At 57.9% G+C, this 14,516-nt stretch overlaps 1 protein-coding gene across 1 annotated transcript in view; it reads right to left on the bottom strand.

Annotated features, from left to right (window-relative positions):
• The window catches only part of DSCAML1 (DS cell adhesion molecule like 1), a 99,126-nt gene that overhangs the window by 8,135 nt on the left and 76,475 nt on the right, over positions 1-14,516 (bottom strand). The window contains exons 9-24 of the mRNA XM_059488324.1: positions 12,249-12,527; positions 11,922-12,041; positions 11,607-11,783; positions 6,959-7,158; positions 6,587-6,683; positions 6,346-6,474; positions 5,799-5,966; positions 5,585-5,655; positions 4,479-4,719; positions 3,444-3,590; positions 3,215-3,370; positions 2,534-2,673; positions 1,201-1,354; positions 813-930; positions 561-724; positions 273-371 (exon numbers count right to left, since the gene is read on the bottom strand). Coding sequence (XP_059344307.1) covers positions 273-371; positions 561-724; positions 813-930; positions 1,201-1,354; positions 2,534-2,673; positions 3,215-3,370; positions 3,444-3,590; positions 4,479-4,719; positions 5,585-5,655; positions 5,799-5,966; positions 6,346-6,474; positions 6,587-6,683; positions 6,959-7,158; positions 11,607-11,783; positions 11,922-12,041; positions 12,249-12,527 — 2,460 coding nt within the window. The remainder of the gene's footprint in view (positions 1-272; positions 372-560; positions 725-812; positions 931-1,200; positions 1,355-2,533; positions 2,674-3,214; positions 3,371-3,443; positions 3,591-4,478; positions 4,720-5,584; positions 5,656-5,798; positions 5,967-6,345; positions 6,475-6,586; positions 6,684-6,958; positions 7,159-11,606; positions 11,784-11,921; positions 12,042-12,248; positions 12,528-14,516) is intronic.

Genomic DNA, 14,516 nt, shown 5'->3' with positions numbered 1-14,516 from the left:
CCACCTTAGCACCCAGCGATGTGGATTCTTTAGCTGCATCAGTCCCTGCAGCTAGTCCAAAACACCTGACAAACCCCTCATCGGGGCTGGCAGCCCCTGCTCAGAGCTCAGAGGCATTAGCCTTGCTGTGGAGCACTTCTGAGGCATTTTGGAGAGGTGCAGATACAAAAACATGGCACAGTGTGCCTGCAAACATGTTCCACGAGAATGGAACCAGTCGTGGCTCTGGGATGAACAGCTGGCAGCAGCCCCATCACCCACAGCAGCCCTACCTCGGATGGAGCTGCCCCCATTGTCCCCAGGGATCCAGGCCAGCGTGATGGATGATGCCGAGGTCTTGGAGACGGTCAGGCGGGGCTGGTCTGGGGGCACTAGGGAGGAGGGAAAGCCATGAGCACCTCCCACATGCAGAGTGCCCTACACTGTGCCCCCAGAAATGCCAAGGACACCTTGCACTCATGCCTGGGCCAGCAGGAGCCCCTGGTGCAGGACAGAGCCCGGCACTGGGCAGTGGGGATGAAGCGTGTCCGTGCAGGGCAGCACGGACGTGGAGCCCTCACCTTGCACCAGCAGGTTGATGATGATGGTGTCGAAGCCCCAGGTGTTGGTGGCAGTGCAGGTGTAGTATCCAGAGTCCTCAGCCTTCACCGAGCGCAGCACCAGCGTCCCGTTGGCCTGGATCAGGCGGTGCCCGTCCACCGTCACCGGGATGGCAGAGTCCTCGCTGCCAGGGGGACAGGGGGCACATCAGTGTGTGTGGCACGGCCAGGGCTGGCACCAGCCCCCAGCATGGCTGGCAGCCCCCTCCATACCTGTCCTTGGTCCACTTGATGGCGGGGACGGGCTCCCCGACGGAGTTGCAGGGCAGCCTCACATCCTTCATCCACGGCGTGGTGACGGTGCCTCCGAAGGAGATGATCTTGGCAGGGGCTTGGGGGCAAGGAGGAGGTCAGCCTGGGGGCCTGGCCCCCGAGGTGTACAGACCCCCTGAGGTGTACAGACCCCCCTGAGGTGTACAGACCCCCTCAAAGTGTACAGATTCCCCCTAGGTTTACAGATTCTCCGAGGTGTAAAGAGACTCGGGACCCCAGTGCTGCCCCTCCTCTGCCCTGGGGTCACCCAGCCATCACTCCCTGCAGGCCATAGGGCAGGGCACAGGAGCAGGGGTGCCCCCCAGGCTGGCAGCCCCTCAGGCTGTACCTTTGCCCGCAGGCTCGATGGTGACCTTCTCGCTGATGTTGCCGCGGCCGGCGGAGGTGACGGCGGCCACCCAGAGCAGGTACTGCTGGCCCCGGTTCAGGTGGGCGATGCGGTAGAAGAGCTGGTCCGGGCTGGTCTCGTACTCGCTGGGAGCCTGTGGAGGAGGGACACGGGAGCAGGGGAAGCTTCTGTGAGACCCTCAGCCCATGGCCTCGGCACAGACCCCGCAGCCCCTCGCGGGTTTATCCCAGACCCCGCAGCCCCTCGCGGGTTTATCCTGAGCAGCAGCAGCAGCTCGGCTCCGCTCACACCCCTCAATGCCGGGGAGAGCCGGCTGGTGTCGTGATTCCTCCAGGGAGCCGGGCTGCAGCCCAGGAGCAGATGGCTGAGCATCCCTGCTCCCGGGAAAGGATTCTGCCCTGGCACCACCGAGCTGCAGCAGTGCCAGCCTGGAGCCAACCCCAACTGGGATGGCCCAAACCCATGAGAGGCAAAGGGGTCCCCAAAACCCATGTGGGGTCACTGCATCGCCTGCTCCTGTGGTGGCCCTGCAGACAGGGCTGGCTGTGTGCAAGCACCGGGGACAGTCCCCATCATAGCAGGGACAAAGTCACCCTGCCCCAAGAATGCCACGAGGGCAAGGACTGCCACCCAGCTGTGCCACCATGCCAGCAACAGGCAGGAATGGGCTCCACGACCCCTTGGCACAGGATGGGTCCATTAAAACATGACCTGGCAGGTACCTGTGTGCTCACTGTCGGCACACGTGTGCCCTTGCAGGGACATGGATGTGATGTACCCCAAAGCAGACACACCTATATGAATATTGTATAGTATACATAATTTTTTTTTACCCAAATGACAGTTTTGACAAGATGCCAAGAAAACAATATCGGATCCCAGCGGTTTTACCAGTTGCTTTGATGAAAAGATTATGTTGCCCTGGAAACCAGAGGCTCAGATAGTGAAATGAGTTTGAGAAGGAGCTTTTGATAAGCACTAGTCTGCAGACCTCCCATCAACCTCTTCCTCACCAAGGAGGGATGGGGCCAGGTTGGATTTCTATTTCATTTTTGGTCAGCTGCTGGCATGTTTCCCCCTCTGGAGCTGGCAACTGAGCGGGGCAGATGCCAGAGAATGGGAACAGAGAGACAATGGGACCAATCCCTGCTGCACAGTGCCCATGGATGCCCTTGGACAATTCCGCAGTGCACCCCAAGAGGTCTTTGCTGCGGCTGCTGCCTGGCATCAGCTCTCCCTGCCGCTCCTGCTTGGCCAGCCCAGCATTCCCTGGCACACCGTGGCCATTCCCAGCCCTGCTCCCATCCCGTACCGGCTGCCCCGAGCCAGGGCTGGAGCAGAAGATGGTGTACTTCCGAATGATGCCGTTGGGCTTGGCCGGCGGCAGCCACGACACCACCACGCTGCTGGCAGAGGACGGCACAGCCTTGATCCCAGCCGGGGGACCTGGAACTGAGGAGGGAGAGCGTGGCAGAGCCAGTGCCGGGAGGTCTCCAAGGTCTCTGCCCAGCTGGGAGATGTGGCAGCAGCCTGCTGTGGGGCTGGCATCCCTGCCACAGCCAGGGAAGCAGCTGCGATGGTGGTGTCACACACAGGCAGGGACAGGTCTGCCTGCACGACGCCTCTCCACGGGTGGCTCTGCTCCCCGTGTGAGCCAGAGGCAGGAGGGTTAATTGCAGCCCAAGCTCTGCTTTAGAAATCATGATTGGCTTTTAATGGCCATCTCCTTAATCTGTCAGCCGTACCCTGCCCAGCTGCGCCTCCCTCCCAGCATCTGGCACTTCCTAGGACACAGGCCCAGGGATGCTCTGCTAGAGAGCTAATGGCATTAAAGTAGGGCAGGCGGGGTGTAAATATTTAAATATCAGCACTTAAGGAAAAGGAAGGAAAGGGAAAGGGAAATGCCCTGCCCATGGCTGTACACCGGGGGTTTCCCCTGTGCCCCAGCAGCCTCTCCAGCCCTTGGGCCCGAGCGGGTGGCAGAGGCACTTACTGTCCTCCTTGGTCTGGATGTAGAGCACGCTGCTGCGGACACCATCGCCTGCCTGGGTGTAGGCCAGCACCTGCACGCTGTAGTTGGTGAATTTCTCCATGCCCCGCAGCTCCACTCGCTCCCGCGTGGTCGTGATGTTCTGCATCTCGCCCCACTCTGCAGGAGAAGGGTCTGTCAGCCCCTGAGGCCCCCAGGTCCCCTGTGCCACCCCCTCCCCAGGTGTGCTCACCTCCGTCCATGTAGAGGGACCAGAAGATGACCCGGTAGCCCTTGAGCACCCCGTTGAGGGTGCTGCGCGGGGGCTCCGACCAGGAGATCACCGCCACGTCCGACGTGATGGAGATGGCCCGCACGTTCTCGGGGGGCTGGCTGGGAACTGGGGACGGATGAGGAGGACAATCAGCAGGAGGATGGAGATGCCAGGCTGAAGGAGCTGGGTCCCACACAGCCACCCTGACTGCACCCACACAGAACCTGCTGGGCTGCTGGAAGCCCTCAGCCAGTCCTGCCCAGCAGGGCTCTGCCTCCAACATCCAATTTTTCCTTCTAGGCCAGTGAGGTGCGTGTGAACCCTGTGCTGGTGGTGACAGGGAGGATGCTTCCAGCGAGGGGAGAGTGGGAGAGCTGGCTGGATGCGAGGTAATTAGATCCCATTGCCCCGCAAGAGGTAACTCTAATTTTTATGAGCATTTAAATGATAATACATCACCGTAACGATCCTCTTTGAAAATGATTATTGTTTCATATTACTTAGGTGCAAAAATATAAGCACCATGTAATTAGGGACGGAGTATAATAAACTAATACAGATAGTCCGTTTGAACAAAATGAAGGTAATATAATTATGGAAAAGACACTATTGCTAAAACAGGGGCCCTTGAATACCCCGGGAGGAGTGCTAATGCAGCCAGGAAACGATCGCGGTTTGACAGGCTAACGAGAGCCTTAATTAAGTATGAAAAACTGCTGAGCAAACGCACTGCAAAACTTTTTCCTCATTGTTTTTAAAACGACCAAGGCCATCAGTGACTGCGTCCCAGATGGAAACCTGCCTGGCACTTCAGCAGTGCCAAAATCCACCTTGCACCCTTTAGCTGTGCCACAGACTTAGCGCCACGGTGTCCTGACAGTGCTGTGCTCCTGATCCCTTCCAGGGAGCTGTGAGGGCGCACAGTCACCCCCCCCGACCTGCGTGATGGGATGGGCATCACTGAAGGTTCCCAGGTGGGACCTGGACCTGGTTTGGTCCCTGGGCCATCCTTACCATCCTCCAGCGTGGTGGCGTTGATCTCGCTGGACGAGGGCCCCGTGCCCGCGCGGTTGAACGCCTGCACCACCACCCCGTACTGCGCAAACTTCTTGAGGTTGTCCAGCGTGTAGACCTCGCTGTCGCCCGTGGCCTTCATCTCCACGATGCTGTACTGCCCGTTGCTGCCCGGGCTGTTCTCCCGGTAGCCGATCTGGTAGCCACGGATCACCCCGTTCTGCAGCTCCTTCTTCGGGGCCTGGGGGACAGTGAGGGCAGGATGGAGCGGTGTCACAGGGCTGGGAGGTTCACAGGGCTCCGTGCCCCAACCACCCCTCTCCAGGGGCTTTTCTCAAAGCTTTCAAGTTGTTTTTCCTCCCCATTTTTCACTGAGTGGCAAAATAGCGATAAAAAAGGTCCAGAGGGTCCTCAGAGCCACCAGAGAGGAAAGTGCTGCCTGGACAGCACCAGTCCCCAGCTGGAGCAGCAGAAATCCCAATTCTGGCAGCCTGAGAGGCCAGATTGAGATCAATCTTAACAATATTTCTCTGAAGCATTAACAAATCAATAGGGTTGATTGCAAATTTATGTTACAATGCCAGGGCGATCCATCTTGCTGAAATACTCCTAAAACGAAGTGACTTATCTTTCAAGTGAATCTTACTTTTCATTAATCTGTTTTTCAGTGCTTAAGGGGAGGTGGGGGGAGAAGTTGGAACCCTAAATTTATTGACTTAGCAGTTCATTCCCAAGTCCTAACTTTATAATCAATTTTATTTTTCATTAGGCAGCTTTGGAAAATAAATCTGATTCTAAGTTTTATTGATCTCTGCTCAAACACTTTGCAACCCGGCACCTGAGTTTTTACATATTTATCCTCTCTGCCCCATGGTCCCCCACGGACACTCTATGAGATAATGAGCTTGTTGTAAAACATGATTGATAAGAGCCCTGAGCAATAAAGTGAGCTGCTTGCCCAGCCTGCAAGTTTTCTTTTTTCCTGGAGAATTCTTCCTGATTCCTGTGACACTGGTGACATGCTGGGTCTCAGGACAAGCTGGGGCAGCATTTGGCCAAGCCCCCATAGCCAAAAAAAGCCCAGACAGCATCCCAACCTCACTCACCTTCCAGGTGACCTGGATGCTCTGGGAGGTGATGGGCTGCAAGGTGACATCCATTGGAGGACCATCAGGAGCTGAGAGAGATGAACACAAACCAGCACATTGAGAAGGTTCAGGAGCTCCTCACCAGGAAATCCCCTGGCTGTACCTAAGCCAGCTTCCCCTCTTCCCCCTGCCCACCATCCCCAGCAGCCACGCCAGGAGCCCAGGGAGGCACCTGCTTCCTCGGTGCTGATGGTGAGCTCCTTGCTGGGCTCGCTGCGCCCGATCTTGTTGAAGGAGTACATGCGGATGCTGTACACCGAGGCGGGGTGCAGGTCCACGATGTTCGCCTGGTTGATGGTCGGGGAGATGTTGCGTGTAGACTGCTTAAAGTCCCAGGAATCTGGAAGAGTGAGGCAGAAGGGTCAGAGCCTGAATCCCATGCAGGGCCTGCAGTGCTGAGGGGGCCATGATCAAGCAGGTGAGGTCTCCAGGCACCTCCAGCTCTGGTACCCCTGGAGAGGTGCTGCTTCTCTCTCTCGCTGTTGTGCGCTGGGGTTCAACTTTTTGCAAATATTGTCTCTTTTAATATTCCCTTTCAAATGCTCCCATCCAACAGAAATTACCATATTTCATTAATGCTGCTCTCTCCTTTCTTCATCAAAGGAACCGGGATGCAGAATATTCCCTTGGAGGCACCACCGGGGCAGTCCCACACCTGCCTGTGCAGGCCAGCCCCCAGCCCCACTGTGCCACGGGGAGGGGACATCACTGTCACCTACCTGACTTGTTCTTGTACTCGATATCAAAGCCAGTGATGATGCTGTTGCCGTCGAACCGCTGCGTCCACCGCAAATTCATACTCCGGGCTTTCACCTCGCGGATCTCCAGCTCCGGCGGGTCAGGGGGCTCTTGGGGACACTCAGGCAGGTTAGGGACACAGGAAGAGGAGGCCCCCAGGAGCAGGGGGACCCTCTCAGCAAGGCTTTGCACCACAGGGCTCAGGCAGGGGGGATGGAGTACCTTGGACAGTGAGCTGGATCAGGCCTCTGTCCTCGCCGTAGGAGTTGATGGCGTGGCAGGAGAAGAAGACAGAGTCCCCACGGTCGGCTGGTTTCAGCTGCCAGCATTCCAGGGAGAGGAGCCAATTCAGACTGAGCTGCCCCAGCACCATGCCCTGCCATCCCTGCCTGCTCCCACCACAGTGCCACTCCCTGGAGTTGCACTCCTAACTCCCCTCTGGGCTCAGCTTTGCTACTCAGGGAGCTCAGTGCAGTGCCCAGCTCTGTGACACTCCTGGGGACCACCACACCCTCCCTGCTCCTCCCCTTCTCCTCTCCCACACCCAGCGAGACCCCTGGGAGCCCAGGCAGGTGCAGGACGCCCGGCCCTCACCTTGAGGGTGGAGATGACCTCGTCGCCGTTGTCCTTGGTGGTGATGGCGTAGCGCATGTTGCGGTCGGGGTCGATGACGGTGTCCCCCTTCTCCCAGCGGATGATGATGGGCCGCTCGCCCCGCGCCGTGCAGTTCAGCTCCTTGGTCTGGCCCTTGATGGCAATGGTGGTGTTGGGGTGGGAGGTGATCATGGCCGGGACTGTGGGGAGGCAAAGCGTCACCCGTGTGCCCTGGGGACGGGCAGGTGCCACCTGTGGCTGCCGGGCCCCGCAGAGCCCACCGAGCCGCCAAGGATGCGGCGCTCACCGAGCGGCCGCGCAGCCCCGAGCGGAACCGTCGCGCTGCATTATACAGCTCAGGATCATAAAATAATGAAGCAGATAAATTTTATAATGCATAGCATTACACCGGGGTAGACAATAAAACGTGAAAGACAAATAACCAAGTGCACACTATAATGAAGAGAAAGCCTCCAGTCTGAGACGTGCGGGTATGAATTATTGACTAAGGTTTTACACTCCCGAGGATGAGAGGAAGAATGTTTTCCATCACGGATTTGCATAATTCACTCGTATAAACCTGGGCAGAATACAGAGTGTGATTTCCCATCAGCAAGGCTGCCTTTGCATTGCAGATGCCAGAGATGAGGTTTTTTTCCATAGCCACCCCAATATACAAATGGGGCTGGTGGGGACACCCTGTGCTGTGTTCACCACCTGGCAGGGGTGCAGAACCCAGCGGTGCTTGAGCAGTGGGTGCAGCCCAGATGGGGATGGCTGATCTGGGCTGTGAGAGTGCTGTACTGATCCCTGGCCTGGCTCTTCCCTGCTCCAAGAGCTCTTTGTGCCACCCCAGTGCCAGGCAGTGGGCTGGCTGTGCAGGCAGCACACAGGAGGAACGGGCTGGGGGACCGAGGGCAGGCTGGGTAAGCAGAAAAAAATGTAATGCATAAACAAACAGCAGTGCTGAGTCCTGCAGTAATGTATGATAATGACAATCCGCAAAGGCAACACACACTGTTCTAATGGGACACAAGAGGCTCTAATGAGCTACGACTCCTCGGCTTTCTGTGGCAATGTAATTCAATTAACAGCAAAGGAAACCTTTCCTCCTGAGCTGCTGGAGTTTGTGGGGTGCAGGACAGTGCAGTGCCCAGCTTGGTGCCCGTGTGACAATCCTGTCCCAAGGGGAGCACGGCACTCTGAGCTGGCAGGGGATGGCAAAGAGCAGGGATGTTGTGACAGAATAGCCTGGGCCACCAAGGGGCACAAAAAGCAGCCCAAGACTTCTCCAAACTGTGCCCTGTCCCATCCCCAGTGCTCTGACACCTCTGCCTGCCTCAGCCCCGGGTCAGGGACACAGCAGGGCAGAGGCAGGCCTGGGAAGGGTTAGGGTTAGAGTTAGGTTTAGGTTAGGGTGAGGGTTAGGACTGTCCCAGCCCAGCCTCCCATGTCCCATGGGGTGAGGAGCACAGGGACAACCAGGGGCTCTTGCACTTTCCCCAGGGCAGGGCTGACTGCCCAGCACAGCACAAGGGCACACACAGCTGCAGGAGGGGCTCAGCACCCTGTCCTGGCACGCCTTGCCAGGTTCCTGCCCACTGTCCCCTTCTCCTGCCATGGAAAACCATCGAGGGGCCACCCTGCTATTTGTCAAACAGGGACATGGCGATGTGGTCCCTGCACCCAGCCCTCATTCAGCCCAGTGCTGCAGCAGAGGGTGTGAGGCTGTGGGGCCAAAGGGGCAGGACAGCCCCTCAGGGCTGCAGCAGCCTTGGCTGCACCGGCCCCTTCCCAGCAGAGAGCAGAGGCCCCGGGAGAGGAGCTCTGTTTCAGGCTCTGCTTCGCTGAAATGCACTTATTGATGTTTGATTAAAAGCAGCTCCTTGGATGTAAACATATCAACTTCTCTCAATTGCCAGGGTCCCACGGGAGCTGCACGTAGTCCAGAGCAGGAAAAGATCACAACAAACCCCCAGAAAACCCCAAGCAGCTGTGAGGATAGCACAGATTGGGCACTGGTGCCTAACACCTGCCCTGCAGCAGCTCTGCAGCTTGCAGAGGGACCGCATTGCTTGGGACCGGCTGCAGGGACATCCATGGGTGGCTGGGGGCTGCTCCTGACCAGTCTGTGATCCCTTCCTGGGTGCAGGGCATCAATAATGTGGCATCAGACACAGCTCACTCTGGGCAGACAGGCTTCCTTCGAGGAGAGCTCACCTCCAATGCCTCCTGTGCCCTCCAATCTGCGCCCACCAGGGCACACCCTCCAATTCAGCCTCTCTTGGTGCCCATGGCCTTGTTAACAAGGCCACAACGAGACTTGGTGCCCCTCTCTGGGCAGAGACAAGCCTGGGAACAAAGGGAGCCAACAGCCAGAGCACGCTGCCATCCCACACCCGGCTGGGGCACGAGCCGCTTGGCAGAGCGCTGGTGACAACTGAATGAGAACAGTGACAAGGGTGACAAGGGCTGTGCCTGCCTTCCTCGCCCCCCTCTTTCTTGTTTGGAGCTGGCTCTGTGATGTTAATTTGATTGCACCCGTCTCAGCTTCCTTTCTACACTGATTAGCTGAGTTTCACCTGAAGCATGAGATTAATTCAAATTGCATGGAAGCAATCAGTTATGCTCGCGCTGTGTGGCAGCGAACTTCCAAAGAGGGCTGTGCCACGACCACGGACAGAGACCCCTCTATCTGCCCCCTGGCTGGACCCCTGGCACCGAGGTGCTGGCACGGAGAGGGCAGAGGAGCCCCCTCCCCAGTGCCCAGGGTGCTGCTGCCCTGGCACAGCAGGCAGGACCCCCAGGAGATGCGACTGTGCCCATCCCACACGCTGCCGACACCCGGGCAGGTGTGCAGCCATGTGCTAAATGGCATTTATCACACACTGCTGGGCTCCTCACCTGCGCCCAGCCCAGCCTGCTGTGCCCCCGGGCACACGCTCAGATATTCCAGCACTCCTCACCTTCCACTCCTCACCTTCTGGGTGCTGGTGAGTTCCCTCCCAAAGCAGGGAAGGAAGGACAGGCTGCCATGCTGTGGGAGCCCAGAGGCCCTGGCACCCAGGGACAGGAAAGCCTCAACCCCATGGGTGACATTCCCAAGCAAATCTGGTGGCTTTTCACACCCACCACCCCCTGACAAAAGCATCACCCAGCTGCTGCTGGCTCTGCCCAGCCCAGCGAACTCAAGCACGCTCAGGCACACACCCAGTGTGTCACCTGGCTGTCCCAGCTCACCCTGGCCGTGGTGCCAGGGCAGGGGACGTGTGACACCAGCTGGCTGTGGCACTGCCCTCTCCCCTGCTGACCGCCAGCACGCTTTGTTTGGGCTCTGATTAACTCTCATTTAACTCAGTCCGCAGTGGCCTGACTTTCAGGGAAAGCCAGTGCTGATCTCCCTTTAATTGGGCTGACATTTCGCTAAACAAACAAAACCCCCAAAATGAAACAAAACAAAGAGCCCATCTAACGCTTAATTGGCTGTGGTGCTTGGTGTACCTATTCATCCAAACCTTTTCAAAGGCAGCGAGGGCTCCGAGGGCTCCGGGAGATGCAAAAGCACTCGCATAATAAGGTTATGTGCTATTCAAGTCAGCAAGCAACCTGTCCTGGGATGCAATTACAGGAGCTAGCAGGGACACGGCACCAGCCCGGGCTCCCAGGCTTGGCATGCTCGCTCGGGATTAATCGCCTCGACTTTGTACCTGCACTCATTGAAGTGCCTTGTTTGAAGTGGCTGGGTTTGATTCATCAGTCGCAGGGATAAATTAAACAGCTGACAGCCAGGGGAGCGGGAACCTGGGAAGGCAGAGGCTGCGTGGGGAGGGGAGAAGCCCCTGAGAGAAACAGCTGCTGGCGTCAGGGAAGGAAGCAGCAGGCTGGGGAGGGAGGCCAGGGCTTGGTGGTGACCAGAGAGGGCTGCACGTCCCCTCTGCCCACAGCACCCTGGATGGGCAAGCAGGGGATGGTGGCTCTTATGGCTTCACCAGCAGCCTCCATCCCCTCTGGCACAGCGTGCTCACTGCCTCATTCCCAGCATGGTCAAGGCAAAGTTTAGTCCTCCTGAGCCCAATCCTGACCCCAGGAGTGAGGGTAATTGCTCTAGACTCCCTGCTCTGGACTTCCTCCACCACCTCCTTTTGGAGGTTTGAATGCTCCCAGCAGCAACGAGCCCAATGACTAACAGGGAGCTGGCAATTATACATTCTGCTGATAGCAACGGGAGAGCAATCCAATAACACACACAGTTCAAACACGGTGTCTAACAACACTTCCCAGCCCATCCCTGTCAAAGCAGCCCAGCTATTTCCTTTCCTCCTGGATGATGTAGATTGATTGCCTGGTTTTATTAAAGACAAAGTGTGTTTAATAGCAAAAGGGAAGCGGGTCCCTGGAGGGGAGGAATCGATGCCCTCCCGTGCCCTGCATTGATCGTGGGGATGCGTGGGGCCGGGGCTGGAGCACGGCGGGTGTGGTTGGAGCCCTCAGAACAGAGAGGGAGGCAGTTCCAGACCAGGCTCCGCTGGTGACCCCGTGTCCCACAGCCACCCTCACTGTGCCCATCTCTGTTCCCCAGGTCACTGCTGTGACCTGAGCAGGTCCCTGTGCCCTGAGGATGCCCCGTGGCACAGCCCTGGGTACCTACTCTTGACGGTGAGGAACATGGACTTGCTGATGTCGGTGCCCACGCCGTTGCTGGCCTGGCAGAGGTAGTAGCCGATGTCCTCCTCCAGCACGTGGCGGATGAGCAGGGAGCTGTTGGGCAGGATCTGGATGCGGCCCGTCAGGGGGATGGGATGGTACTGCTGGGGGTTGCCGCTTCCTAGGCGGGGACACAGAGGCACAGAGCTCAGCTGAGGCAGAGCAGCACTCACGGGGCTCGGAGCTGGGGTGGCCATGCCCGAGGGACTCTCCCCAGCGTGCACTGACATCCCCACACGTTGCCATGACCCATCCCTACCTTTAGCGTGCTTCCACATGACTTTGGGAGGGGGGTACCCATCAACTGAGCAGTTCAGCACCCCAGCTTTCCCATAAATGCCATCTTGGTTGTTGGGCTGGACCACAAAGCGAGGAGGCACTGCGGAGTTTGGGAGGAAGGACGGTCACTGCAGGAAAATCCCCATCAGATCCCTACAGCTCCCCACTGCCTGTGAGTATGGGGATGGCATCGATTCCCAGCTCAGCCTTGCTCCTCACCCTCCCGAACTCCCCCTGCTGCTGCTATGCTGCCCTCCCTCTCCCAGCAGCACCAGGTGGGATGTGGGGATGTGGGATGTGGGCTCACCCCGCACGATGAGCTGCCGCTCCCGGCTGACGGTGGCAGCGTCGTTGCTGGCGATGCAGGTGTAGTTCCCGTTGTGCTTGAGGGACACGCTGGAGATCTGCAGGGAGCTCATGAACTCCTTGCTCTCGATGGTGACCCCGGAGCCAGAGAGGATGACGTGCCCGTCCTTCCTCCAGGTGATGTGGATGGGCATGTCCCCCGAGGACACCACGCAGGGGATGTAGAGGAGCTGTCCGATGGAGGCTGGCGGGAACTCGAAGGGCTGGATCAGAGGAGGGACTGTCGAGGGGAGAGGAGGGGGATGCTGGAGAGCCCATCCCAGGAAAGCCTTCCTTGAGTGGGGATGGGCTGCAGAAGGGGCTTGGGGAAGATGCTGTCCCGGGAGGAGAAGCAGCCCAGAAACCGAGACAGGCTTTGATTCCACCAGAACAAGGCCAGGGGACAGCAGGAGGTGCCATCCAGCAGAGAACAGCAGGGAGATTTCTCCCACCTGGCAGAGCTACCCTGCTGAGAGTGGGATGGAGAAACGCTGACCCTGCAGTGGGGAAAGCCCCGGCCACCCCCAGCACGTGGCCCCCGAAATTCCACCTCAGCATTTATCCACTCCCAGAAAAGCCTTCATTAGATGGATGCTTTTCTTAAAGGTGCTGGATTCAGAACCAGCCATTATCTTTCTGATAACTTAATTAGGCAACTGCAGCAGCATCTCTGGCAATGTAGGAGGGGGAAGAAAGAGGAGAGAGGGAGACAATTAGCTTAACAAGGCTCAGCACCTGGTAGATGAGATCCTCGTTCTGCAGTCTCCATAATTAAATTAGCAGCCTGCCAATTGTCCCTTCAGCAGCAGGGAGCAGGGAGCAGGGGCAGTTCCCTGGACCCCCACGCACTTCCCTGGGCTCCCACCTCCACCCTGAGCCCATCCTGTCACTGAGGTATCACTGCTGCCTGGTCCAGAGCACGGCAGGAGTGTCACTGTGCTGTCACTGTGCCCCAGGTGGGAGCCACTGCCATGGGCAGGCAGGTACGGGCAGGGCTGGCCTGTCCCTCTGCCTGTGACAGCAACGTGGCTCGAGCTGCCACAGTCATGGAGCCAGCACTGCCTGTTTTCCATAATTAATGAATAATTAATTGGGAATGCGCTGCAGTCTAGTGCAGAGCGGGGATGGGCTTGTGGACCACGCCTCCCCAAACACGCCCCTCCAGCCGCTCTCCCTTCTCCAGCTTCCCACAAACAGAGCTCACAACTCCCCTTTCCTTCCCAGATCGCTTCCCACCGTGATTCTCCTTTCTCCAGAGCTCCAAGGCTCTCATCTGCCCACAGCCTGGAGCACCCTGCTCACGGTGCCACCACAGAGCCCATCCCAGCAGCTCCAATGCAGAGGTGACTCTGTGAGCAGCCTCTGCCTTCCCATGGGGTGAAGCATCACCCCACAGTGCCCTGGCACTGTGTCAGCCCCGTGCTCCTCAAAACTCTGCATCCACCTGAGCAGGGCTGTGTGAGAGCCCCAGGACAGCACCAACACACAGGGGATTAATTAAAACCTTCAAAGATGTCTGCAGGAAGAAGGAGCTGTCGGGGCACCTTGGAGGAGGCTGGATTTTGGATTGTGCTGCTGGGGAAGTGCAGGGAAGAGGCCCCAGCAGCATCCCTGACTAGCAAAGCCCTGGGGAGCAGAGCAGGGAGGTTTGAAACTGGGATCCTGGGATCCCTGGCCAAGCAGCAGCTACACCTGGGCAGGAGCTTCCCTCAGCACAAGATGGGGATGAGGCCTCATGAACAGGGCTGCACGTCCCCGTTCCTGGGGGGAGCAGTGCCAGAGGGAACTGTAAAGCTTTTACTGTGAGATTGGAAGGAGCTGCATAACTCACTGGTGCCATTTCACGTGGTGACCAGGCACTTGGGGCTGTTAAAGCTTTATGGTGCTCCACGCCAGCCCGCGCTCCTTGTGCTACACAGTTATGTTTATTCACTCCCTGACTCTCTGCTAGGGCCTTTGCTATTCTCTTCCACAGGCCTTTTATCCAGGGGCAGAGGAAATGAGGAGCTCAGCCAGTGGGAATGGGTGTAAATCTCCAGCAGGGGAATGAAGACGTCTGGCCCGTGCTGCACCATCCTGCTCACCTTCCTCAGCCCGTCACCAGCCACTAATCAAGGCAGTAAATCCACTCTGGGAAGGGCTCAGCAGCATTCCTTCCCAGGACACACAAATCCTGAGCTGAACTTCAGCATCCTGCACCCTCTGAGGGCACCTCCTAGCGAATGCCATA

The sequence above is a fragment of the Ammospiza nelsoni genome, chromosome 24 (genome assembly GCF_027579445.1).
Source record: "Ammospiza nelsoni isolate bAmmNel1 chromosome 24, bAmmNel1.pri, whole genome shotgun sequence".
In the NCBI taxonomy this organism is placed as follows: Eukaryota; Metazoa; Chordata; class Aves; order Passeriformes; family Passerellidae; genus Ammospiza; species Ammospiza nelsoni.
This window is presented reverse-complemented; position numbering and strand designations above follow the sequence as displayed.